Raw genomic sequence first — 25,588 nt, forward strand, 5'->3', positions numbered from 1 at the left:
ATCCAGTGGGGCAGCTCTACTGTGTCCTGTAGGATCAGAATCAACTCAGTGGCAACTGGTTTGGTTTGGTTTTGGTATATATAGACCATATTTTGTTTATCCATTCATATGTTGAACATTTAAGCTGTTTCCACCTTTTGATCATTGTGAATAGTACTGCACTGAACACTGGTGTACAAGAACACTAATATTCTTAGATGACCTCCTGCACATCTCTTTAGAGTTATATATGTGCTTTTGGCATCATCTGGAGCCCTGGTGGTACAGGAGTTAAGTGATATGGCTGCTAACCAAAAGGTTGGCAGTTCAAATCCACCAGCTACTCTTTGGAAACTCTCTGGGGCAGTTCTACTCTGCACTCTAGGGTCGTTATGGGTCAGAATGGACTCGATGGCAATGAGTGCTATGGCATCATTTCATTTAGAAGTATCTGTGATTCCACTCCAGTCTAATAGCAGGGGATGTGTTATCAAAGAGCAAAAGAAGTGCTTTCTAGGCAAATGTGAGAGCCTAGATGTGCTGACCTTCATTCTATCAGAAGGGAAGGCCTGGTGGGGCCTCAGGCCTGCCATGACTTTGCCACAAGGCTGCTTCTCCCTGCTCTCCTCCTCCTCTAGGCCAGCAATTCCCCTTCCTCAGGCTGAAGGCATTCCTAGCCAGTGACTCCTTATGTCCACCATATTTGTCAGAACTCTCTTTTGGTTGCAAGTAAGAAAAACCCAACTCAAACTTACACAGAAAGTGGGAATGAATTGACCCAGTTAACAGACAAGCTCCAGGTTGGCCTGGCTTTAGCCACAGATGGAGTCAGGTCTCTGGCTTGGACTCTCCACTTCTGGACCCTGCTTCCGTGGAGTGATGCCCTCAGTATCCCAGAGTTATTGTTGTTAGGTGCCATCCAGTCAACTTTGGACTCATAGTAACCCTATATGGTGGAGTAGAAGTGGGCTGTAATCTTCAGGGTAGCAGATCGCCAGGTCTTTCTCCCGTGGAGCCTACTTCAAACTCACTGTTCAAAGGGAGGGAAACCTCCCTTCCACCACCTGCATATCAATTTCAGGAATCTCCCAGTGAGTCCTGTGTGCATGCTGTGTCTAGTCCCGATCAATCCCTGTCCCAGCCAGCAGGTAAATGTCACCTGCCCATTCTGTGGGGGGGCAGGATGAGCCCCACTTGGTCCACATGAGTGGCCTCTGTGGTTATGAGAAGACCAGGACACCAGTGCTGGTCAGGCAAGACCCTACATGGTCACTGCTCAGACCAGGCCAGGTCACCTGCCCATTCTGTGGGGGGGCAGGATGAGCCCCACCTGGTCCACATGAGTGGCCTCTGTGGTTATGAGAAGACCAGGACACCAGTGCTGGTCAGGCAAGACCCTACATGGTCACTGCTCAGACCAGGCCAGGTCTGCAGGGTAAATAAATCAAGGGTCTCCTACAGGCAAAAACTCTGGTTTATTTAATCCTACATAGATATCGTTGGAATTTATGAAGTACAAAATCATTTCAAAGCCTACGTAAATGTATAATGGCTCTTTCTCATTACGCACTTTCGTGTGAATAGATTCTGTCCCATGGGAATTGAAGAATTTTTTTTTTTTTCTACTTCAAACGGAGGACTTGATACTCACAAAGATTGGAAAGCATTGAGGGCTTTTTTGAATAATGTTTTGGCTTAAAAAGAACCATAGGAAAAGTGGGTCATTCCTTAGTCTCGTGCTGGGTCTTCCAAGCAGCCGGGCTGGAGCACCTCCTTTTCGTGATGAGGATCCCTCTTAACCTGCATCCTCACCCATTGTTTCATCTTATTTCCAGAACATTCCTACAGTTACGGTCTTATTCCTCTCATATCAGCTCATTAATGCAGTCTGTGGAGGTCTTGGTAGTCCATATTTGTAAGTGTTAAAAACTTATCAGTTTGATCATTATAAAATCAATTTTTATTAATCTGACCATACACTAATTAAACAGTACAAATTATTTAATGATTTTAAAAATCATGGTTTTTGTTATATCTATAAGTAATAGATAACAGCTTATTGCCCGGTAACACTGGAAATAAGATTGTGTGTTAAACTTTAATATAGATAGGTAATCAAACCAGTTGTCATGAGTCGATTGTGACTCATGATAATCCCATGTGTGTCAGAATAAAATTTTCTTTTTTTTAGATTTTTTTCAATTGTGCTTTAGATAAAGGTTGACAGAACAAACTAGTTTCTCGTTAAACAGTACACATATTAACAGTGGTTAACAACCCCACAACATGTCCACACTCTCCCTCATCAACCTGGGGTTCCCTATTACCAGCTTTCCTGTTCCCTCCTGCCTTCTAGTCCTTGCCCCTGGGCCGGTGTGCCACTTCATTCTTGTTTTGTTTTATGGGCCTGTCCAATCTTTGGCTGAAGGGTGAACCTCAGGAGTGACTTCATTACTGAGCTGAAAGGATGTCCATCCATAACATTTTCAATAACTGATTTTTCTGAAATAGGTTGCCAGGACTTTATTCCATAGCACCTCTCGGTGAACTCAAACCTCCAACCTTTAGGCTAGCAGCCAAACATGTTAGCCATTTGCACCACCCAAGGGACTCCAGATAGGTAACACATAACTCCATCTACTCATGGCACGAAATCTCTCAGTCCCAGTGACCTGGGCTTTCTGTATGGTTGATTCTTCTCCAGGAATTGGAGCGTGGTGGCAGCTTTCCAGGCTGCCATCACCATTAATTCCTTTTTTTCCTGCTGATGTGGTGTGGGCACTAGCCAAATGAACTCCAGTGTGCTCCATGCATCTCGTGTCCGCTGCTGGGGCATGTAAACAGTGGAAGGTTATCCCTGATTGCAGGTTTGTAATTTTTAGTGAGGCTCTACGGGAGATAAGAGAGGCCTTTAAGGCAGCATTTGAATAACAAGTTTATTCTCAGGCATGGCTACATGAAAGAAATGAATAATGCAAAAACAGATAACACAATTCTGATTCAGTTTATTGGCAACAGAGAAGACTTCTGGGTAAACAAACCAAAATAACGGTGAATATGCAGATCTGATAACAGCACTGTGTTTGGATTAAACCAAAAGATGACAAAGAAAAGTTTATGCTAGCCCTGCTATCTGTAGCAACAGAGGCATGGCTGCCTGACCACACCAAGGGGAAAAGCCACGTTGTGATTTTGCTGGACATGGAGGCTCTGCCTGGTGAGCCGTTAAGAGCAACTCGAGCCAAGATCTTATCACTGATGGAGAGGGAGACACCTCAGGATTTTCCAGGATCATTTTTCACTTTTTGTTCGTGGACATGGTTAATAACACTACCAGATCTTTCAAATCCCGAGGCATTTCCTCGTGGCTCCAAGTGGCTGCCAAGGGTCAGGTTCTTCTTGAACTGAGGGTTCAGTTACAATATCCATATGCTCCCAGCCTACTCTCTGACCTCAGTTCTTTTTCTGCACTTCTTCAGACTTTAATGTTTCTATCCGGTAATCCCAGGAGATTCCACGAGCAGCAGTATCTCTAAATATTCTGAGCATACAGCCCAGTGATTTTTCAAAAGTTAACTAAATAGAAGTTTCTTAAGCTTGCTATGACTTGCATACTTTTTTTTAACTGAAAAATCACTTGCTTATAACCTAAGACAGCTAAACTTGACAGCATACAAAAGCTAGTAAATTTAAGAACTTTCTTAAATCGGCCAGAACCTTGCCATTTTCCCCACACTTAGCATTGTCAACAATGGTGTAGTCACTGAAGGGATCACCAATGTCCTGAAGAATAATATCAGCACTCGTGCACAGCCTTATTTCCTTTGAACTCAGCTTGGTTTCTTTGAAGGATTGATCATGATATCCGGCTTTGATTCCTTTCCTGTGGACTTGTGCCAATTTGCCTGATTTCATTAAATTTTTGGAAAGGAGTAAAACTATGGTATCATTTTATTGCAATCCTCACATCAATCATAATTCAGGACAGCCTTGGTGAAAGATGAGGAGTTCGGACCAGGGGGCTGGGGAAGGCCAGTGTAGGGGTGAGGGGGGTGGAATGCAGCAAGACCTTATTTCATATGATAAGTTCAGCTGCTTCCACCTCATGACGGTTTAGGTGGGGCTTGGGGCTTCGTTCCAAAGCTGCCTCAGTCATAGGGCCGAAGCCCAAGTATGTGGAGACCACCTAGCTTTTAATTAGGTACTTCTCTTTCCTCCTCCTCCTTTTTTTCTTTTTTTTTTGGTGGGGGAGGCTTGCTGACCCCCAGGTTATACAGGCCAGGCAGGGTAAGGTATAAAGTATAAAAAAAAAAAACAAAAAAATTTTTTTATAGCCCAGAAAAAACATGTTAACTCCCTTGCTGGTTCAATAGGCGAGAGAATTTTTTTTTTTTTTTTGGTAATTTAGGTGAAGGTTTATAGAACAAACTAGCTTCTTATGAAACAATTAGTACATATATTGTTTTGTGACATTGGTTATAGGCCAGAGAACCTTTGGATGCTGGCTGTTCATGGCAAAACCTAAATACTGAATCCATACAGCAGACTCTGGTTTACTCTGCCTTTTCCCATCACTACCCCTTAAATCTTCCATTTAATATTTTTAAGTTGCATCCCTCTCCCCCTGGATTTGAAACTTTAAGTTTTCATCTTAGGAATGCACCCTCATCCCATTATGAGCCAAACCTCTTGGCTATGGCAACTTCTCTTCTTGGCACAGGCTCAGCATTTCTTTAGTTAGTGTCATGCACCCTCTGTTTTAGTTCACTGCCTACCCAGGGGTCACCGTCTGTTGGGTCTCTCTGGTGACCCTCTGGCCAGTCAGGACCTATGGGGCCACTTGCCAGGTAATCCCACCTGACATAAGAGCCAGGTTTAGGGGGACATTAGCAATAACTAGGATACCCCAACCACTATTTCAGAGTTCTCAGGTCATAATCCTTCAGTAAATCCCACTGATACACTGAGTGTGCCGCAGAACCCATTTTTTCTGTGTTAGTGCTTTAGTGCATAGCAGAAAATGTCTCCTAAACATCAGTGAGTACATGCTGCTCTGCTGACACACAGGACCTGGCTCTGTGTTGACTCTCAGTCAGCAAGAGGAAGTAGCATTCTTTCAGCCTTTGAATGACCCACAGGGAGATGGTCTTCCTACCTCTGGCCCAAGTGGAACGGAAGGTTATGCTTGCACGTTGGTGGGAGAAGGTCGCATATATCCAAGAACTCAGGCGTGCTTCCACTGCAGAGAATTAGTTTCTGAGTAAAAGTCGTATCTACAATCTACAAGTTAGATTTTATGAATTGGAATCTACCAATTAGATCCTGCAAATTAGAACTCTCTGAATTATATCTATGAGTTAGTTTATGAAGCAGGTTCTAAGTAAAAATACTGTAAGTACCACTTCTTATATTTAAATATCTTTTGACCTTAGAATGATGCTACCCCAGCAGCCCCCCAAGATACTGAGAATCTACCAGGTCACTGCCCTTGACCTTTCACTTTTGGAAAAGGTGTATATTGTTGAATCCAGTAATCTAGATTCAGAGAACATTCCCAGCCTCTGTCTTTCAGCTGACATCAGCACTTTTCTGGTAATAAAATGTTTTCGGTTTCCTTAGAGAAAGTTACGGAGTACTCGCATTCTTCTCAGGTTCTTCAACTCTCTTGGTTTCTATGAAACTCTTTTGTCCATAGCATAGTTAGAACAGAGGTCAAGGAACTTTTTCTGTACAGGGTCAGATGGTAATATTTTCAGTTTTGTGGGCCAATACAGGCTCTGTCATCACTACTCAACTCTGCCGTCATAGCACATAAGCACCCATAGACAGTGCATAAACAAATGGACATGGCTATGTTCCAATAAATTTTTATTTACAGAAATCAGCAGCAGACCAACCCCTGATTTAAAAGAAAAGAGATTCGTGCAGTTTTATGTTTGGGTAATAAACATACAGAATTGTCTAAGAGGTCCCTAACCTCTTCCCCTATCCTGTTGTTGTACGCCATCAAATTGATTCTAACTCTTTATCACCCTGTAGGACGGAGTAGAACTGTCCCATAGGGTTTCCTAGCTGTAATCTTTGGAGGAGCAGATTGCTAGGTCTTTTCTCCCACAGAGCTGCTTGTTGGGCATGAACCGCCGACCATTCGGTTAGCAGCCAGGTACTTAACCACTGCACCACCAGGGCTCCCTCTTCCTCCGTTAGGAATTGTTTTTGTTTTCCCAGTGTCCCCACCACTGATGGGAGTGAGATGGAAATGGCCAAGAATGCCATTCTCTAAGGCAGCTAGCCAGCCTTACTCAATTCCCCGTGGAAATCCCCACTGACTGCAGGGAGGGGGAAGCAGCCCATTTTGGAGAGTCCCCAGTTGGTCCCAGTTCATCTGGGGAATTCTAAACTCTGCTCCAGGTCACTTTGCCTCAACTCTAAAATACAACAGCATATGAAATAAATTTTGGTTGTAGGTTTGCTACGTCTAGTACATATATGTGCTTGAAATTTAATTTTCATGTAAGCACCAAAATTACTTAGGTTTACAGAAAATTACATTGGAATAGGTAGAATGGTTGTGGGGGAGGGGGTAGAAGGAGGAGAAAGTAAAAGTGAAATTTTAGTCAAAATAGGACACCATGCTCAGCTGGGAGAGCAGTGGTGCTGATAGAAGTGCTTCCTAGTGTCACGTGCATCCACATCAGTAATTTGTGTGTGATACGTGTAAGAAAATTTCAGGCTGTACCGGCTTGATTTCTGTGGGACAACAGCTAATGGGCTGATGGTATTGTGCTACTTCAACATGCTGGAGAATTACTCAGATGCTTGTCAGGTGCCTGCACCACATATTTATTTGAGAATGTGCCATCATGGGAAGCTTTCATTCATCAAGGTCACCAAGAGGGCAGCAGAGGGAGGCACGCTCAACTTCAGACGGTTCTTGCTGCTTGTGTCAGTAGCAAAGCAATGAAGTAATTAAGGAGCTGACTTGGCAAAAAAAGAAAAGTTCAGAGAAAACTGACTTGTTTTGATTAAGAAAAGTAGATGTGTGAGCAGTAACTGAAGAATCCTTTTTTTTTTTTTATTGTTGTTCAGTTTATAAAACTAAATAGAAATGGGTCTTGCCTTATTCCTGTTCATTTCCACAGATTGCTTTTTTAAAACTGCATGTATTAAGCTACATTGATGAGTATAGGATTTCTTGTGCCTCCTTGAAAGATTGCAAACATTTTTTATACCAAAAAAAAAAAAAGATTTTACATGGTAGTAAATGAATGAAATTTTGTCTGTAGGCTTAAGAAAGTGATTTAGTTTTTAACTCATTGCATTGTGCCATTGGATCTTATTTGTCAATATAATTTTATTTTCGGGCTACTTATGTTTCCAATAACTTCATTCTCTAATCAGAATTAGGTAGAATGAATGGAATAATAATAACCTTAAAAACCCCCATCATCTTTTAAAATTCATACTGACATTTCCAAGACAGTAAAATCTCACCCAATGATGCATAGCATTCTCAAAAGTAAATTGCATCCCCAGAACTTCTGATGGCACAAGACAGGAACCATCCCCGAAGACAAATCCATCAGGAATGAAAAGGACTGGTCAGTCGGGGGGAGAGAGATGCTGATGAAGAGTGAGCTAATTAAATCAGGTGGACACGGGAGAGTGTGTAGGCAACTCTTGACTGGAGGGGGGATGGGAAGATAGAGAGAGAGGGAAGATGGCAAAATTGGCACGAAACGAGAGACTGTAAGGGCTGACTCAATAGGGGGAGAGCAAGTGGGAGAAGGGAGTAAGATGTATGTAAACCTAATGTGACAGACTGATTGGAATGGTAAATGTTCACTTGAAGCTTAATAAAAATTAAAAAATATATATATCACATGCAAGTAATACTCTGCTAAAATCATTCAAAAGCAGCTGCAGCAGTACATTGACAGGGAACTGCCAGAAATTTAAGCAGGATTCAGAAGAGGACATGGAAGGTGGGATATCACAGCTGATGTCATATCGATTCTGGGTGAAAGCAGACAATACCAGAAAGATGTTTACCTGTGTATTATTGACTACACAAAGGCATTTGACTGCTTGGGTCATAATAAATTATGGATAACATTGCGAAGAGTGGGAATTCCAGAACACTTAATTGTGCTGATGGGGAACCTGATCAAGAGGTAGATGTTCAAACAGAAAAAAGTGATACTGCGTGGTTTAAAGTCAGGAAAGGTGTGTGTCAGGGTTGTATCCTTTCACAATACTTATTTAATCTGCAAATAATCTGAGAAGCTAGACTATACGAAGAACAAGACATCAGGATTGGAGGAAGACTCATTAACAACGTGCATTTTGCAGATGACACAACCCTGCTTGCTAAAAGATAAGAGGACTTGAAGCACTTACTGATGAAGATCAAAGACCACGGCCTTCAGTATAGAGTGCACCTCAACATAAAGAAAACAAAAATCCTCACAACTGGGCCAATGAGCAACATCATGATAAACGGAGAAAAGATTGAGATTGTCAAGGATTTCATTTTATTTGGATCCACAATCAACACCCATGGAAACAGCAGTTAAGAAATCAAAAGATGCGTTGCATTAGGCAAATCGGCTGCAAAAGAGCTCTAAAGTGTTGAAAAGCAAAGACCACCTTGAAAACTAAGATGCGACTGATCCAAGCCACAGTGTTTTCAGTGGCCTCGTATGTGTGGGAAAGCTGGCTGATGAATAAGGAAGACCGAAGAAGAACTGATGCCTTTTAATTGTCGTGTTGGTGAAGAATTCTGAATATACCATGAACTGCCAAAAGAAAAAAAAATCTATCTTGAAAGAAGTATAACCAGAATGTACCCTAGCCTAGAAGCAAAGACGGCTGGGCTACATCCTACATACTTTGGACCTGTTTTCAGGAGGAATTAGTCCATGGAGAAGGATATCATGTACTATTTCTTTGGACTATCTAAGACCTGAAGAACAAAATCTCATGGTCCAAATTAACGTTTTTACTTACTAATTTTCAAATGTAGCCCTGGTGGAACAGTGGTTAAGAGCTTGGCTGAAACTAAAAGGTTTCAACCAGCCTCTCCTTAGAAGCCCTGCTGCGCAGTTCTATTCTGTCCAATAGGGTCACTGTTAGTTAAAATTTAATCTACAGCAATGAGTTATTTAATTTTCAAATATAAATTTTTTGTGTTAATGTCTAAATTCTAAAGTAAATTCTATTTTATAAACAAACAAAAAAAAGTAAATTGCATTCTGGACAAGATGGAATAACCGTGATCAGATTTAGCCTTGAAACAACTAAAGAACCACATAAAGTATATGAAAAAACATCACTCAAGACATTGGACATCCCAGGAACAGGAAACAAATGAGGTGAGCCCTACAGTTGCCCTAGACTACTCCCTGGAGAAAGATTCCAGGGAACCAGGCAGGGTTCAGGAGTCTCACTAATTTGAGGAAATGGGGCTGGGGATCCCAGAAAACCAAGGCAGCTGAGCACCAGAGTGTAGAGAGCTGCATAGAGAGAAGACTCTGAAGATCTGCAGAGGGTCCCTGTTGGATAGTCAAGAGAATACTGATCAGTGATCAATGTGAAGAAACTACGTGAAGCCAGGGAGAGAATCGCCCAGTGTCTGGCTCCCACACAGGGCCAGGAACAGGTACCTGTTTCCAACAACTAGAGTGGAGACCCTCATAATTCACTGGTTAGAAGACTAAGAAGAGTCTTGCTTCAGTAACAGGAAAAATTAACCTTAGACCAAACGTAACCCTGTCTTACCCCACAAAGCTTAAAAGCAAAACCCCGAAAGATCCAATTGTTTTCAAGTAAGTAACCCATGTCCCAGAACAAAGTATAAAAGTAATTATACAAAAATATCCAGCATGCAGTAAGATAAAATGTCCAAAATCCAGCCAAAAATTACCAGGCATGCAAAGAAGTAGGAAAATTTAACATAACGAGAAAAATCAAATATAACCTACAAAATAATAATAATCCCACCCCAACTCCCCCTCAAAATATCTCCAGACTGAAAGACAGATTTCAGAATTGAAAAAAGGATTACAGACAAGATGGATTTATAGACTCACACCAATGCACTTAATCATAAAATAAAAAAGAACACTAAGGACAAGGAGCAATACTAAAAATGTTATAAGAAAATAAAATGTTGCCGTACAAATGATCAAGAACCAGAATGGCATCAAGCTTCTCAATAGCAAAAGCGGAGCCTAGATTACATTGGCGCAATGTCTTCAAAATTCAGAGGAAAATGATTTAGAATTCTATACCCAGCCAAACCATCAATCAGGTAGATGAGAAGAATAAAGACAAGGCCAGACATTTTATGAGAATTTACCTCCTGTGCCCTTTTTCTCAGGAAGCTCCTAGAGGAGGTAATTTCACCCAAATAAGTAAATCATGCAGGAAGATGTCTGTATTAATTTTCTATGTTGCTTAGCAACTTACCATAAATATTAACAACTGAGAACAACACACACTTAATTATCCTACAATTTCTGTGAGGAGTCCTGGTAGTGCAGTGGTTAAGTGCTCAGCCAGCAACCAAAAGGTCCGCGGTTTGAACCCACCAGCTGCTCTGTGGGAGAAAGATATGGTAGTCTGTTTCTATAAAGAATCACAGCCTTAGAAACCCTATGGGGAAGTTCTTCTATGTCCTATAGGTCTCTGTGACTCGAAGGCAGTGGGTTTGGTTTTTATTTTTTCCCATGAGTCAAGAGTCCAGGCGCAGTTAGATGGGTTCTCTGCTTCAGGCTGCAGTAAAGGTGTCAGCAGATGCTACATTTCCATCTGAAGCTCAGGGTCATTTTCCAGGCTCACATGGTCATTGACAGAATTCAGTTCTTTGTGGTTGTAGGACTGACACCCGGCTTTTTGGAGGCTACACTTAGGTCCATGTGGCCTTCTTCAGCTCTTTCATAACAAAGCAGTTTACTTCTTCAAGGCCAGCAAAGGGGAAACTTTCTCTCTTGACTCTGCCAAGACAGAGCCTTACCTAACATGACTTAGCCACAGGCTTGGAAGCCGTATTCTGTTGGTCAGAAGCAAGCCACAGGCCCCACCTGCACTCACGGGGAGGGGATTATTAGGAGTCACCCTAGAGTCTTCCATCACAATATGGTTCCAGAAAATGGAAACTAAGACAATAGAAAGGTGAAGGAAATCCCCAGTAGTATAGCAAAGAGAGGTCCTATGAAACTGTTGTTGTTTAGAAGGCCTACAGGGCGATGGGCTCCAGGAGGGTGATGGGCTCTCAGAAGACTCATCTAATGCTTGAAGACAAGGATGATTTACAGCTCTGTGAGAGGGCTTGGTGATGGATTAATGATAAAACCAGGTGCTATCACTTCAGCCTCAACTCGTGGCTACACCATGTGTGTCAGAGTAGAATGTGCCCCGTAGAGTTTTTGATGGCTGATTTTTAGAAATTAGATTGCCAGGCCTTTCTTTTGAGGCACCTCTAGATGTATTTAAACCTCCAACCTTCCTGTTAGCAGCCAAGAGTGTTAACTATTTGCACCACCCAGGGACTCCAAATTAATAATAACAAATTATGGATAACATTGTGAAGAGTGGGAATTCCAGAACACTTAATTGCACTCATGAAGAACATGTGAATAGATCTAGAGGCGCGGGTTCAAACAGAACACGGGGATACTGCGTGGTTTAAAATCAGGAAAGGTGTGTGTCAGGGTTGTGTCTTTTCACCATACTTATTCAATCTGTATGCTGAGCAAATAATCTGAGAAGCTGGGTTATGTGAAGAAGAATGTGGCATAAGGATTGGAGGAAGACTCGTTGACAACCTTCAATATGCAGATCACACAACCTTGCTAGCTGAAAGCAAAGAGGACTTGAAGCACTTACTGATGAAGATCAAAGACTACAGCCTTCAGTATGGATTACACCTCAACGTGAAGAAAACAAAAATCCTCACAACTGGACCAATAAGCAAATTGTGATAAACAGAGAAAAGATTGAAGTTGTCAAGGATTTCATTTTACTTGGATCCACAATCAATGCCCACAGAAACAGCAGTCAAGAAATCAGACGACATATTACATTGGGCAAACCTGCTGCAAAAGACCCCCTTAAAAGTGCTGAAAAGCAAAGATGTCACTTTGAAGACTAAGGTGCACCTGACCCAAGCCGTGGTATTTTCAGTTGCCTCGCATGCACGTGAAAGCTGGACAATGCATAAGGAAGACCGAAGAAGAACTGATGCCTTTGAATTGTGATGTTGGTGAAGAATTTTGAATATGCCATGGACTGCCAGAAGAAGGAACACATCTGTCTTGCAAGAAGCACAACCAGAATGCTCCTTAGAAGCAAGGAGGCGAGACTATGTCTCACATGCTTTGGACATATTATCAGGAGGGATCAGTCCCTGGAGAAAGACATCATGCTTGGGGAAGTAGAGGGTCAGTGAAAAAGAGAAAGACCCTCAATGAAATGGATTGACACAGTGGCTGCCACAATGGGCTCGAGCAGAGCAACGATTGTGAAGATGGCGCAGGACCGGGCAGTGTTTCGTTCTGTTGTACATGGGGTCACTATAAGTTGGAACCAATTCGATGGCACCTAACAGCAACAACATTCTTAAGCTGTCTAGAGCAGAGTTCGCAATGGCAGCACCGCTGACACCAAATCAAATAATTCTTGGCGGAGGAACCTGGGTGGTAGGATATAAAAGAGCTAAATCCTCCTCTTCTACACTAGAAAGTCAGTAGGTAGTACCTGAAACTGCAAAACCAGGAAAGAGCAGTGCAAGGTAAAAAAGCAGCAGCAGCTAAGAGTGATAGTGGTTGCCTCTGAGGAGTAGGATGCTGTGGGGGTAGGGTAGTAACAAACAGGGGACTCTGATTTTTTTATAGTAAGCCTTGAAGAAGGATAAGACCTTTAAGAAAATTAAATTAAAAAAAATTGTCACCTTGCTCTATTATTTCTCCTTATTTTTAACATATTCTATATGTGTTTGTGAGAAGCAGAAAGAGGAAGGAGTAAATGATTTGTGAGTGATTTGAAGATGTTTGGTTCACGGTTTGGTTTTTCCTCCACCTCTGGTGTGAATCCAGAGGAAGGGAGTCTGGGTGGCCACTGTGTCCCAGCAGCACTGGAGAAATGGAGAAGGCATTGTTGAAAGCCAGGAGACACCCAGGAGAGAGTGAGGAAGGGGAGCAGCTGGGAGGGCACTTCCAGGTGGTAGCTGCACCCACCTCATCCTTTACCTATTGTCTGCTCTTTAATGAGAAAGATTGTTCCACATATAGAAGCCTTGGCATAGTTAGGACTCGTTCAGTCCAGGGATTGGGGGAAATTAGGGGAAACATTTTTTCTTGGTATTCTCAGAAGCATGTAGAAGGCAGGAAGGACCCACCTAAGAACAGTCGTACCTCGGCGATATTGCGGGTTCAGTTCCACACCACCGCAATAAAGTGAATTTCGCAATAAAGGGAGTCACAGGACTTTTTTGGTTTCCCAGTGCATATAGGGTCACTATGAGTCAGAATTGACTCGACGGCACTGGGTTTTTTGGCAGTGCATATAGAAGTTATGTTTACACTATACTATACTCTGTTAAGTGTTCAATACCATTATGTCTAAAAAAACAGTGTGTGTACCTTAATTAAAAAATAATTTATTGCTAAAAAATGCTAACCATCATCTGAGCTGTCAGCGAGCCGTGATCTGTTAGCTGGTGAAGAGCCTTGCCTCGATGTTGATGGCTGCTGACTGATCAGGGTGGTGGCTGCTGAAGGTTGGGGTAGCTGTGGCAATTGCTTAAAATAAGACAGCAATGAAGTTTGCCAGATTAATTGACTCTTCCTTTCACAAAAGATTTCTCTGTAGGATGTGATGCTGTTTGATAACATTTTACCCACAGTAAAATTTCTTTCAAAATTGGAGTCAACCCTTTCAAACCCTGCTGCTGCTTTATCAATTAAGTTTATGTCATATTCTAAATCCTTTGTTGTCATCTCAGCAATGCTCACAGCATCTTCACCAGGAGTAGATTGCATTTTCAAAAAACCATGCTCTTTGCTCGTCCATGAGAGGCAACTGCTCATCCATTAAAGTTCCATCATGAGATTGCAGCAATTCAGTCACATCTTCAGGTTCCACTTCTAATTCTAGTTCTCTTGCTATTTCCACCACATCTGCAGTTACTTCCTCCACTGAAGTTTTGAACCACTCAAAATAGTCCATGAGGGTTGGAATCAACTTCTTCCAAACTCTTGTTAACGTTGCTATTTCGACCTCCTCCCATGAATCACAAACGTTCTTAATGGCATCTAGAACAGTGAATCCTTTCCAGGAGGTTTTCAGTTTACTTCGTCCAGATCCATCAGAGGAATGACTGTCTATGGCAGCTGTAGCCTTACACAGTGTATTTCTTAAATAGTAATAAGACTTGAAAGTCTAATTTACTCCTTGATCCATGGTCTGCAGAATGGATGTTGTGTTAGCAGGCATGAAAACATTAATCTCCCTGTACATCTCCATCGGAGCACTTGGATAACTTGGTGTATTACCAACGAACAGTAATATTTTAAAAGGAATCTCTTTTTCTGAGTAGTAGGTCTCAACAGTGGGCTTGAAATATTCAGGAAACCATGTTGTAAACAGATGCACTGTCATCCAGGCTTTGTTGTTCCATTTACAGAGCACAGGCAGAGTGGACTTAGCATAATTCTTCAGGGCCCCAGGATTTTCAGAATGCTAAATGAGCTTTGTCTTCTCCTTAAAGTCACCAGCTGCATTAGCCCCTAACAAGAGTCAGTGTGTGCTTTGAAGCTTCGAATCCAGGCACTGACTTCTCCTCTTTAGCTGTGAACATCCTAGACGGCACCTTCTTCCAATGTAAGGCCGTTTGTCTGCAGTAAACATCCGTGGCTTCGTGCAGCCACCTCCGTCAGCTGTCTCAGCCGATCTTCCGGATGACTGGCTGCAGCGTCTCCATTGGCGGTTGCTGCTTCACCTGGCACGTTTATGTCAGAGACGGCTTCTTTCCTTAAACCTCGTGAACCGACCTCTGCTAGCTGTAAACTTCTCTCCTGCAGCCTCGTCACCTCCCTCAGCCTTCACAGAGTTGAAGAGAGTTAGGGCCTTGCTCTGGATGAGACTTGGGTTAAAGGGAGTGTTGTGGCTGCTTTGATCTCTCCAGACCACTAAAACTTTCTCCATATCAGCAATAAGGCAGTCTCACTGTCTTATTATTCACCTGTTCGCTGTAGTAGCACTTTTAATTTCCTTCAAGAACTTCTCCTTTGCATTCACTGCTTGGCTGTTTGGTGCAAGAGGTCTAGCTTTCAGTCTGTCTCTGCTTTCAACATGCATTCCTCACTACACTTAATCATTTCTAGCTTTTCAGTTAAAGTGAGAGACGTGTGACTCTTCCTATCAGTTGAACACTTAGAGGCCATTGCAGGGTTGTTAATTGGCCTAATTTCAGTATTGTTCTGTCTCAGGGAATAGGGAAGCCTGAGGAAAGGGAGAGAGATGGGGAAACAGCCGGTCGGTGGAGCAGTCAGAACACACACAACGTTAAGTTCACCGTCTTATCTGGGCACAGTTCGTGGCACCCCAAAACAATTACAGTAGTAACATCAGAGATCACTGATCACAGATCACCATAACAGATATAATAATAATGAAAAGGTTGGAAATATTGCAAGAATTACCAAAATGTGACACATAAAAAGTGAGCACATGCTGTTGGAAAAATGGCACCGATAGCCTTGCTGGATGCAGAGTTGCCACAAACCTTCAGTTTGTAAAAAACACAGTATCTGCAAAGTGCAGCAAAGCAAGGTGCAATCAAAAGAAGTATACTTGTACAGTACATCACTTTTAGACCCAATCTGAGGTCCTGTACATTCTCCTGGGGTCTGGTCTGGATCACCTAAAAAAAGGTAGCAGGAAAATCTAGGCCTCTAGTATGGAACCAGTAACGCGTTCCCATCAAGTCAACCCCAGCTCATGGTGAGCCCACATGTGTCAGAATAGAACTGTGCTCCATAGCATTTTCAATGCCTGATTTTTTGGAAGTAGATTGCCAGGCCATTCCTCTCAGGGGCCTGTGAGTGGACCTAAACCTCCAGCCTTTCAGTTAGCAGCCTAGTGCCTTAACTGTTTGCACTACTCAGGGACCCTCTAGTACTTAAAACCGTTAAACTAGGTCTCAGGTCATCGTGAATTCTCTCCTAACTCAGTTTTCCTCATCAAGTCAGCCAGACAAGCACTGGGTTTATGAACATTAGATAAGGCTACTCCCACCCCTTCTCCTCCTCCCCTCGGGCCCTCCTAGACCCGTCCTTGCCACTGTCCCTAGAGAAGCATAAAGGGGAAGTCTAAATAATGGATATAATTTCCCTCTGTTTTGTTTTGTGTTCCTGCTGCAGCAGCTTATTATCTCTGCAGAGGAGCTCTGGGGTGGGGGATGAAAACAAAAGGGAAATGCGAAATTACATAGCACACAGAGGTTTGGGCAGCTGTGCTTTGATACTGACTACTGGAAGGGAGAGATCAGATCTTCTAAGTGACTGCAGGTTTAGTCATTCCACATCCCTCCTTCCTCCTTCTTTCCCTTCTCATCCTCTCCATGTTCTCCCTGCTTGAAGCGGTTCCAGAATAATGGGCCAGTTCCCAGTAGGGCCTTGGAATGGAACCCATGCCAGAAAGAACATCACGGTTAATTTATAGACAATCTAGCTTCTCAGAAACCGGAATTTAGTTACTTAAAATTGCATTTCCAGACAACGAAACCTGGCAGTGTATGGGTTTATTGTGCCAAATCTAGTGGAGACTCTCCTAGCGTGCCCCTTGTCTGTCAAGTGGCTGAAAGCTGACTGCACTGCAAAAATTCCAGGAGAGAGGAGCAGCTGGTGAAGAATCCAACCCGTGCTTCTGCTCACCACAGCATCCCCCGTCCTGCCTAATAGAATGTTCTGCTTTTCAGTTCTGAACCATTGAAGCTCTGGTTAGAGTCAAATATGTTTCTGGTTTATCGGCACACTCCTGAAGGTTTCTCTCTTAAATAATGCTTGAGCTACTACCCCGTTAACTTCAGTACTTTAGGTCTGGGCTCTTGGGTTTGGCTTCAGATTTGATTGCCATAGTAGGAATTACGGAAAGTCTGGCTTTAAAACTCTTCGTAAAGCCAGAAAACATAAAAGAAAAAAAAAAAAAAGAAACAACCTCAGAAAAACCAATGAACCTTTTTTCCCCCAATAAAAGAAACACGCAGTCCCAGACCAGATTAGGTTTTGAGTTTCCCTTTTTCATTTCTATCATAAATAACTTACAACACACTCAGTTCACATAGACAATTACAGTTACACATTCTGTAATGAAGTAACAATAGTATCTATTGTGTAGTAAGCACTAAATTAGGGTCCTTCATTACACTATCTTACTTTAATTTGCAAATAGACCCTATCATGTAGTTATATTTATGCTCATACTGTGTTTACAGGTAAAGAGATCAAGCTCAGTGAAGTAACTGACCCAGGTAATAGGGAAATAGTGAAAGAGTGGGGTCCCCACCTTCCTCAGTGAAGCTGGAACCCTTCCCACCACACCTCAAAATCTTGGTCTGTTTACCGCTAAACCTCAGATGTTTCCCACCCAAGGCCTTTACACTTGGCCCTGGAAAGCAGGGCTTTGAACTAGTTCATTCCCATTGGACCCGTGCTGAGAATTTTCCTTTTCACCCCAGATTTACTGAATCAGAATCTACATTTTAATAAGATCCCCAGGCGATTCTTACGCATGCACATGAGTCACCTGGGGATCTTGTTAAAATGTAGATTCTGATTCAGTATATCTGGGATAAAAATGCAAATTTCCAGCAGGGGGTCCAACCGGAAAGAACCAATACCAAGCCCTGATTTCTGTGAGCCTCTGGTCATGACATTTTCATTACCTGATCATTACATAACCTTATTTTATGTGTTTCTGTTTAAAGACTCCTTATTTAATATATATTGTTGATTCAGTAACGTTGACCCCATGGCCAACACACTGTAGTCATGCCTGAATGAAGCTCATCTAACACGTATTTTCTCCATAAGGCACATCACAGCCTGGTTGCACTTAGAATGCTGGACAGCACTTGAGCACTACGCTTGTGGTCATCTTTATAGTAGATGAACATGATTTCCACCTTAGAAAGCCATAAGTTAAGAATGTATTATATTCGTTCTTTTGATATACGCTTGGGGTCCATTTTAAACAGCAAAATCACCAATAAAAAGCACAAAAATGCAAAAAGCACAGCACTAAGTAGACTGGGGAGAGGACAGTTGTTTACAGTATGAGTGACATGAAACAGGAAGGCAGAGCACAGCCTTGTTCAACCACCTGGGGACATGCATGTTGAGTGACTGAAATTTTTAGACACTCTGTGCATGTCCACAAATGACCATGAAAACACTGCAAGCGTTGGTTTTGGGGTTGCAAATAAATTATAGCGAGTAGACGAATTCAGAAATACAGAATCCATGAATAATGAGAATCAACTGTATATATGTTATGGATTGAATCGTAGCCCCCAAAACTATGTGTTGTAAATCCTAACCCCTAGACCTGTGGTTATAATCCCAATTGTGAATGGGTTTTCTTTGTTATATTAATGAGACGGTATTAGTGTAGGGTGTATCTTACATCAGTCTCTTTTGAGATATAAAAGAGATTCAACAAGCAGGCAAGCACAGATGAGGAACAATAGATGCCACACCAGACAAAGATCACCAAGGAACCAAGGAACAAGGACTTTCCCCCAGAGCTGACAGAAAGAAAGCCTTCCCCTAGAGCTGGCGTCCTGAATTTGAAATTCTAGCTTCCTAAACTGTGAGAAAATAAATTCCTGTTTGTTACATCAGCATTCGATAACTAATATAATACATTTTTAAAAAATTTAAAAACAAACCCATTGACGTCAAGTCCATTCTGACTCAGCAACCATATAGGACAGAGTAGAACTGCCCCATAGGATTTCTAAGGAGTGGCTGGTGGATTCAAACTGCTGACTTTTTAGTTAGCAGCTGAGCTCTTCACCACTGCGCCATCAGGGCTCCTCCCTGAAATACAAGAAATGAGCTTCCTCCGATATATAAGAAAGTAGCTCCTTCCTTGAGCCTGGCCCAAAAGGAGAGAAAATTCACTGTACTTATTCAGTCTTTCATTCCAAGCCGTTGAAATAATAATAAACACGACTTCTGTCTTAGAAAGTCATGTTAAGAATGTTATTATATTCATTCTTTTGATAGAAAAAGTAAGGAATGAAAAAAAATTTTTTTAATTAAAATGCAAAAATGGCTTGACCCGACTGTTCAGTGGTCTCCTTTCTGTGATCTGTCCCACCAGAAGCAGGAACCAGGTGCTGGTCACCTTGGTAGCCCCAGAGCAAGCTCTCAGCAAAGGCTGCTGAGTTGAATGAAGCATCACTGTGTCTTTTCAAACAAGTAACAGGCCCTCAAGAGAGTCCACGCGTAGAGTTCATCAGCCACCAGAAAAAAATTAGTGTCCTCTGACAAGAATATTTCTGACTCCTAAACCTAGAGTTCCTCAGTGGTACAAACAGCTACAGACTCGACTGCTAACCAAAACGTTGGAGGTTCAAGTTCACCCAGAGATACCTCAAATGAAAGGCCTGATGACCTACTTCTGAAAAATCGGCCAATGAAAACCCAGGGGAGCACAGTTCTGCTGACTTCCCTGGGTCGCCATGAGTCAGAGTTGACTCAACAGCAGCTGGTAAACATCGATAACCTTCTGGATGGAGTCAGATAGAACCTGCCTAGAAAAAAACCCCAGAACATTCCATCTCCACTAACTCAAGCAAATGGGAATTCAATTGTAACAGCACCATTTATTTTCATTATAGGGGTTTTTCATACCTCTCTCTCCTCTCCCTCAGTCACTTGGCTTTAACACTGGGCTCCTGTCCCTTATGTACCATCTTAGAGTAGCTTGTCTGATTGTCTGAATGACCGTTTGATATCAGGTCTTCTGACCCTCATATCCAAAGGAGGATGAGAAAGGTAGAAGCAGAAAGAAAAAGCCTAACCCTGAGAAGTTTTTGTTGTTGGTATTTATTTGCTTCCTATTCTCTAATTATTCTCCAGTTTTATTATAAAATTATATTTATTGAGGGCCTAATATTGCCAGACACTGTATTTACAGTTAAGAAAATACTTTTGCTTAATACAGACTAAGTTTTCAGGTGGTGATTTCATGAAAAAGGGAATCTGCTTATTTCAGTTATATCATAATGTAGTTAAACATTATAGTCCTTTTGGTTGTATTTAAATTTTTGAAACATGATACTTATCCCTCACTTGTCTATTAAAGGAGAAAAGAAATGTGTAAAAGGGCTTTAGCTTCAGATCCTGAACTAAAAGAATAAAATAGGTGTGAGCAAAAATGCCATTTCTTTTCTAAACCAAAATAAAACGATGATTTATTCAGTAGGAAATAGTAGATTTAAGGGGAAATCAGGAAAAGAAGTTATTTTACAACCAACAAAACTGATTACAATGGTATTTCCGTTAAGCAGAAATTGTGATTCTATCACTTTATGAAACAGTTTTTAATAATTTTTCTACTCATGCCAAGAATATTCTGTCTCGCGATTCTTAATAACTAGTTCTAGCTACATGCATATTTTGTCTTTATGGGCTTTTAATGTATGTTCCTAAAGACTATTCATTGAACTCATAGTTTTTCCAAAATAAATTTAACCTGAAATCAGTAAAGATTTAGAAGATTCATTATAGTTAAAATTAGGGTCACAAAGGGCAAAAGCCCATGCTTTTCAGCCTTTGTAAAAGAAAACATTGAAGCAGTATGATAAGTACCTACAATTTAGTGGCTCCTTAAAAAAAAAAAATTTTTTTTTTTTTTTTAGTTATTTTAGGCAGGAGGCCTCCTTGGAGGGCACGTGGCAAAGCCCGCATAGGTAGCACTGACCCCAGGCACATGGCCAGAGGTCAGATCCCAAGGGCAGTCTGAGTTCTTCTGCAATGCTGTACTGACTCTCGCCCTCCAAGGCACCTCTGGGTGGACACAACCTTTCAGGTGGCAGCAAAGGTGAGCGTTAATCGTTTGCACCACCCAGGGACTCCCGTTCAGTTAACAAGACAGGAGCTGGCCACTGTATATTCATTCAGTCACGTGGAGAACACGTCTCTTGGCCTGCAGGTGGACACATTTCCTCCCCACCTGCTGCTCAGCAGCCGCAGAGTCCAACAGGCTTTCCCTCTCATCCCCCTCAGAGGAGAGGCGGAGCAGGGGCGTTTTCTAGGCGGCTGTGTCTAAGCCAGCGCTTCTCCACCTGTAACGTGCTTACAAATCGCCTGGGGGTTTACTAAAATTGCTGACTGTGATTGGGCAGGTCTGGGGTGGCATCTGAGATTCTGAAGCTCTAGCAGGCTCCCAGGTGATCCAGTGCCAATACTGATGCTGCTGCCCCACAGGCCCCAGAGTTTGAGTAGCAAGAGTCTCCGGACGCCGTCGGAAGAGGGGAAGGTAGCAGAGGGTGGAAGAGCAGAGCTCTCCAATTAGGCCTTACCTAGGTTACTCTTGCTGAGAACATTTGCCAGGTGGGAAGAAGCTGGCAAACCCTGGATGCCCTTAAGTGCACGTTGTGTCACACAGTCCCATCACATTAACAGTAAGAATGTTCTCTGGCCAGTTGTTTCGGACAGGTGGGACTGGTGCCTGACACCACACCTAGCCCTTGGAGAACCAGGGTGAGCAGAATTCTGTTATCTTTCCTCCAAAACATTGGATGCCACGTTGCAAGCATTGTTTGTAGGGAAAGGGCAGGGTGAAGGCAGAGTAGGGAAATGCTGAGATGCCTAAGGAATGGGGCCTCTGGGAGCCTCATGCTCTAGATCCTAGATCAGTGGTTCTAATCTTTGCGAGCTACCAGAGAACTTACAAAAATGCACTTACTGTGCCCACGCCTTGGGTCTGGGATGGGGGCCAGGAATCGACTATTTGCAAGCACACAGGGCTTTCTGATGCCAATGGATACAGACCACACTTTGAAGACGGATCTAGACACAGCACAGCAGAGCCGTGCAGAACGTGGGCTCTGGGGGCTGGCTGCTGGCTTTAATCCCATCTCCACCACTGACCCACTGTGTGTCCTTGAGCACAGGCCTTGACCTATCTGTGCCCAAATGTCCTCATCTGTAAAATGAGGCTGGAACTCATTCCTACCACACAGGGTGCTAGGGGACTTCACTAGGATATCCATGCAAAGCCCATCGGCCGCCCACCAAGTACCACAAAGGTGGTGTTGTGGTTGTTAAATGAGTGATTTAGAATTTTACAGGCATAGATACCCTGTTTTGCCATGTATTACCTGGGCAACATGGGTAAGTTACTAAACTTCTCTAAACCTCACATCCCTTACTTGTGCTCTCCCACCCTCTGCTACCTTCCCCTCTTCCGACGGCACCAGGAGACTCTTGCTACTCAGACTCTGGGGCCTGTGGGGCAGCAGCATCAGTATTGACACTGGATCACCTGGGAGCCTGCTAGAGCTTCAGAGTCTCAGGTGCCACCCCAGCCCTACCTCAGGGCTGTGGCAAGGAGAAAATCAGTGAGGCACGTAGTGCAGTGCCCAGCACATGGTCAGTGTTCAAGGAACAGTAGTAATTGTTGGCAAGGTGTCATTGGGTGCCGTCGAGTCAATTCCAACACATAGCGATCACATGTGGCAGAGTAGGCCAGCCCCATAGGGTTTTCTAGGCTGCAATCTTCACAGAAGCAGATCACCAGATCTTTCTCCCTTGAAGCTGCTGGGGTGGGTTTATGCTCCCAACCTTTCAGTTAGCAGCCAAGGCTTAACTGTATGCCACCAGGTCTCCTTATTATTAAGGTCAAAAAAACCCATTGCCTTCAAGTCCAACTCATAGCGAACCTATAGGACAGAGTAGAACTGCCCATAGGGTTTCCAAGGAATAGCTGGTGGATTCGAACTGTGGACCTTTTGTTTAGCAGCCAAGCTCTTAACCACCAGGGCTCCATTATTAAGGCAGGTCAGGGTAATTGAGAACAGGAGTTTTCCAACTGCCCCAGGAGTGGCAGGTTTCCCAAACACGTCCCTGGAGGCTGTGATTGGGGTTGAGGGGCCACCATTCATTCCACCTACACCCACTGCCCCCTTCAACCAGACGGGCTCCTCTTTGTCGGGGTTCAGCATCAAGTTTTGATTTAGAGAAAATGTTTGAAAGTCACAGTTTAGGACCTACAGTGTGCTATGGGGCCATGGAGGGAGGATAATTTTCAGGAAGTTTACATTTGCCTTTTCTATTTCATTTCCTAAAACAGAAACTGCAACAGCAGGTGGGAATTTAAAGAGATGCATGTATATACCACCTAAAGTTATATGACTGTATTGGGTTATATGGGCAATTTGTGTCATCACATGCACAGTGCTTGCTGTGACCATGTGGTCCCGTTTGCTAATATAGAGCACTTTATTTTCTCCTCAGATGAGCACCATGCCAGGGCTGCCCACGCGGCCCTGCTTTTATGACATCGATCTCGACACAGAGACAGAACAAGTTCAAGGCTTGTTCTAAATGATCAAAATCTCAGAGGACCCGATACAGGTAGGCTGCTGCCTTTTTCCCCTTTTTTTTTTTAGTTCAAATCCTGGTGTTTTTTTTTTTTCTGATATTTATTGCAATACAAAAAGTGACCTGATAAATCTAACAACATCCCCTGTCTTGAATCCACTCCTGGGTGTGGGCATACAGTAGGTGGTCAGTACAGAAGCCCAGAGTGGACCGTGGACTTGAGTCCCAGGAATGTTGGGCCATGTGATCCTTGAATCTAGATTTTGTAGCTTGTAAGCTCATCATTCCAGAATTTTCCAGAATTAAAACCAATTTATGCTATTGTATTAAAAGCTGCTTTCCCGCCACCTGTCTCTTGGTGCCATTAGAATCACGTGATAGAGGACTCTCAACTATGCACAGCAGGTGTGTTACGTTCTCAGGTGGGAGAGGTCATCTAACTGGGTAGGGTGGGGGATGCTGTGAGGCCCGGGGAAGGCAGGGCCCTGGAGGCCTCATGGTTCTCACAGCTCACAAGGGTGGGCTTGGCCTGGAGTGGCCTCAGGAGCCCTCAGCTGGGTACCCTTGGCCCAGTTCCTGCCCCCCCCATCCAATTACTGCAGCCACACCTGCTGCTTCTGCCCTAACTTCCCACACTGAAGAAACATGACCCTCCCACCCCCCTCCCAGAAAATGCTCCATCTAAAGACGTAAAGGCTCAGAGCTGCTTTGCCTGTCCCTTGTATCACACATATCCTCACATATTCTCAAGATACATTTTCCCCCCCAGACACCCCAATTCCTTCTCCCCGATCACTCCTGTTTCTGTTTCTGAGCCCGACACCCCTCCATCTTGCCAGCACAGTCTGGGCCTTCCAGAAGAGCATGCTTGACCCAAAGGCCCTGCTTTCCAGCTGCCCCTGAGTCATGGCCCCAAGCCAGGCCAAAGGATACCCATTGTCGTTTGTTTCACTACCAGCAGTCACGTGGGGAGGTGTTTGCTTGGTCAGATTCTTAATAAAACATTAAACACCTAGGCTATGATGAGAAAGGTAAACAAAAACCCGAAAGGTAAGGAACCACATATATGCAATTACATTAATTCAAGACGTGAAATTGTTTGGTTTGTGTGTGTGTGTGCCCTGGTGTTGTTTGTATGTGCTTCTTGCTGAGGAGTGGGAGCTGTGTAACATTTTCGCCACAACCCCATCTTTCTATCTTCTTCGTCTCTCAAATAAAAAACTCTAGAAAATGAGATGACAGAGACTAACTTGCCAAAGAAGTCCATAAACTTGAGCTGCGATAATGGTGTTGCTTTGGTCTTATGACGTATGTGAATGTCTTGGGTTTCCCAGCTAGCAGAGGCCTATCTAAGGTGTGGCAGGGAGGGCGCGAGCTGAGAGAGATTAATTTAAAACTAATTGCCAGAGGCGCTATTTTCCGTAGATATGCCACTACAGCTGGGCCTTGGGAAAATAGCAACATCATTCCTCTTAAACCAGAAACAGACCCCTGCCCTAACTAACCTCCCTTTCATGTCAGGAACCCATCTTAATGCTTTTCTGCCATTTCTCATTTTCCTCCAGAACAGGTTTGTACAGTTCTCTCATCTCTCTTGAATAGTATTTTTCCAGCCTTTTGAGCAGTGTTTCTTGGCTCTCCAAGTAGTTCACATAAACCCAATTACACCTTAATTACTGTAGCTAAGACTCAGATAATGCCAAGAGATGCATCCTTATCTTTACTAATGCATATTATTAAATCCTATGTTACTTAAGATGGTCTTGTTTCCTAAAAAGTATTTCTAAGGGTTTTTTTTAAAGATGTGAGTGGAGCGCCAGGGATTAGGACATGGGCATGGCTTGGGTAGCTCCACTGCACCACATGTAGTGCTGAGCCAGTAGGGTGGCCCGTCCTAGAGGGTAGGTGTTGGTCCCATAAGGCCATGAAAATGTCAACAGGTTAGGTCCTTAAAAAATGTTGAATTGGTGTTTACTCTGCTGTATAGATTT

The 25,588-nt window shown here is 43.1% G+C and overlaps 1 protein-coding gene across 2 annotated transcripts in view; it reads left to right on the forward strand.

Annotated features, from left to right (window-relative positions):
- MTHFD1L (methylenetetrahydrofolate dehydrogenase (NADP+ dependent) 1 like) overlaps positions 1 to 25,588 on the forward strand; it is a 254,772-nt gene that overhangs the window by 224,365 nt on the left and 4,819 nt on the right. For both annotated transcript variants that reach the window (XR_010323111.1, XM_003404275.4), the window contains exon 27: positions 23,511 to 23,630. Coding sequence is in view for 1 of the 2 variants with exons in the window: in XM_003404275.4 (XP_003404323.1) it covers positions 23,511 to 23,600 (90 nt within the window). In the remaining variant the exon portion in view is untranslated. The remainder of the gene's footprint in view (positions 1 to 23,510; positions 23,631 to 25,588) is intronic.

The sequence above is a fragment of the Loxodonta africana genome, chromosome 1 (genome assembly GCF_030014295.1).
Source record: "Loxodonta africana isolate mLoxAfr1 chromosome 1, mLoxAfr1.hap2, whole genome shotgun sequence".
Lineage (NCBI taxonomy): Eukaryota > Metazoa > Chordata > Mammalia > Proboscidea > Elephantidae > Loxodonta > Loxodonta africana.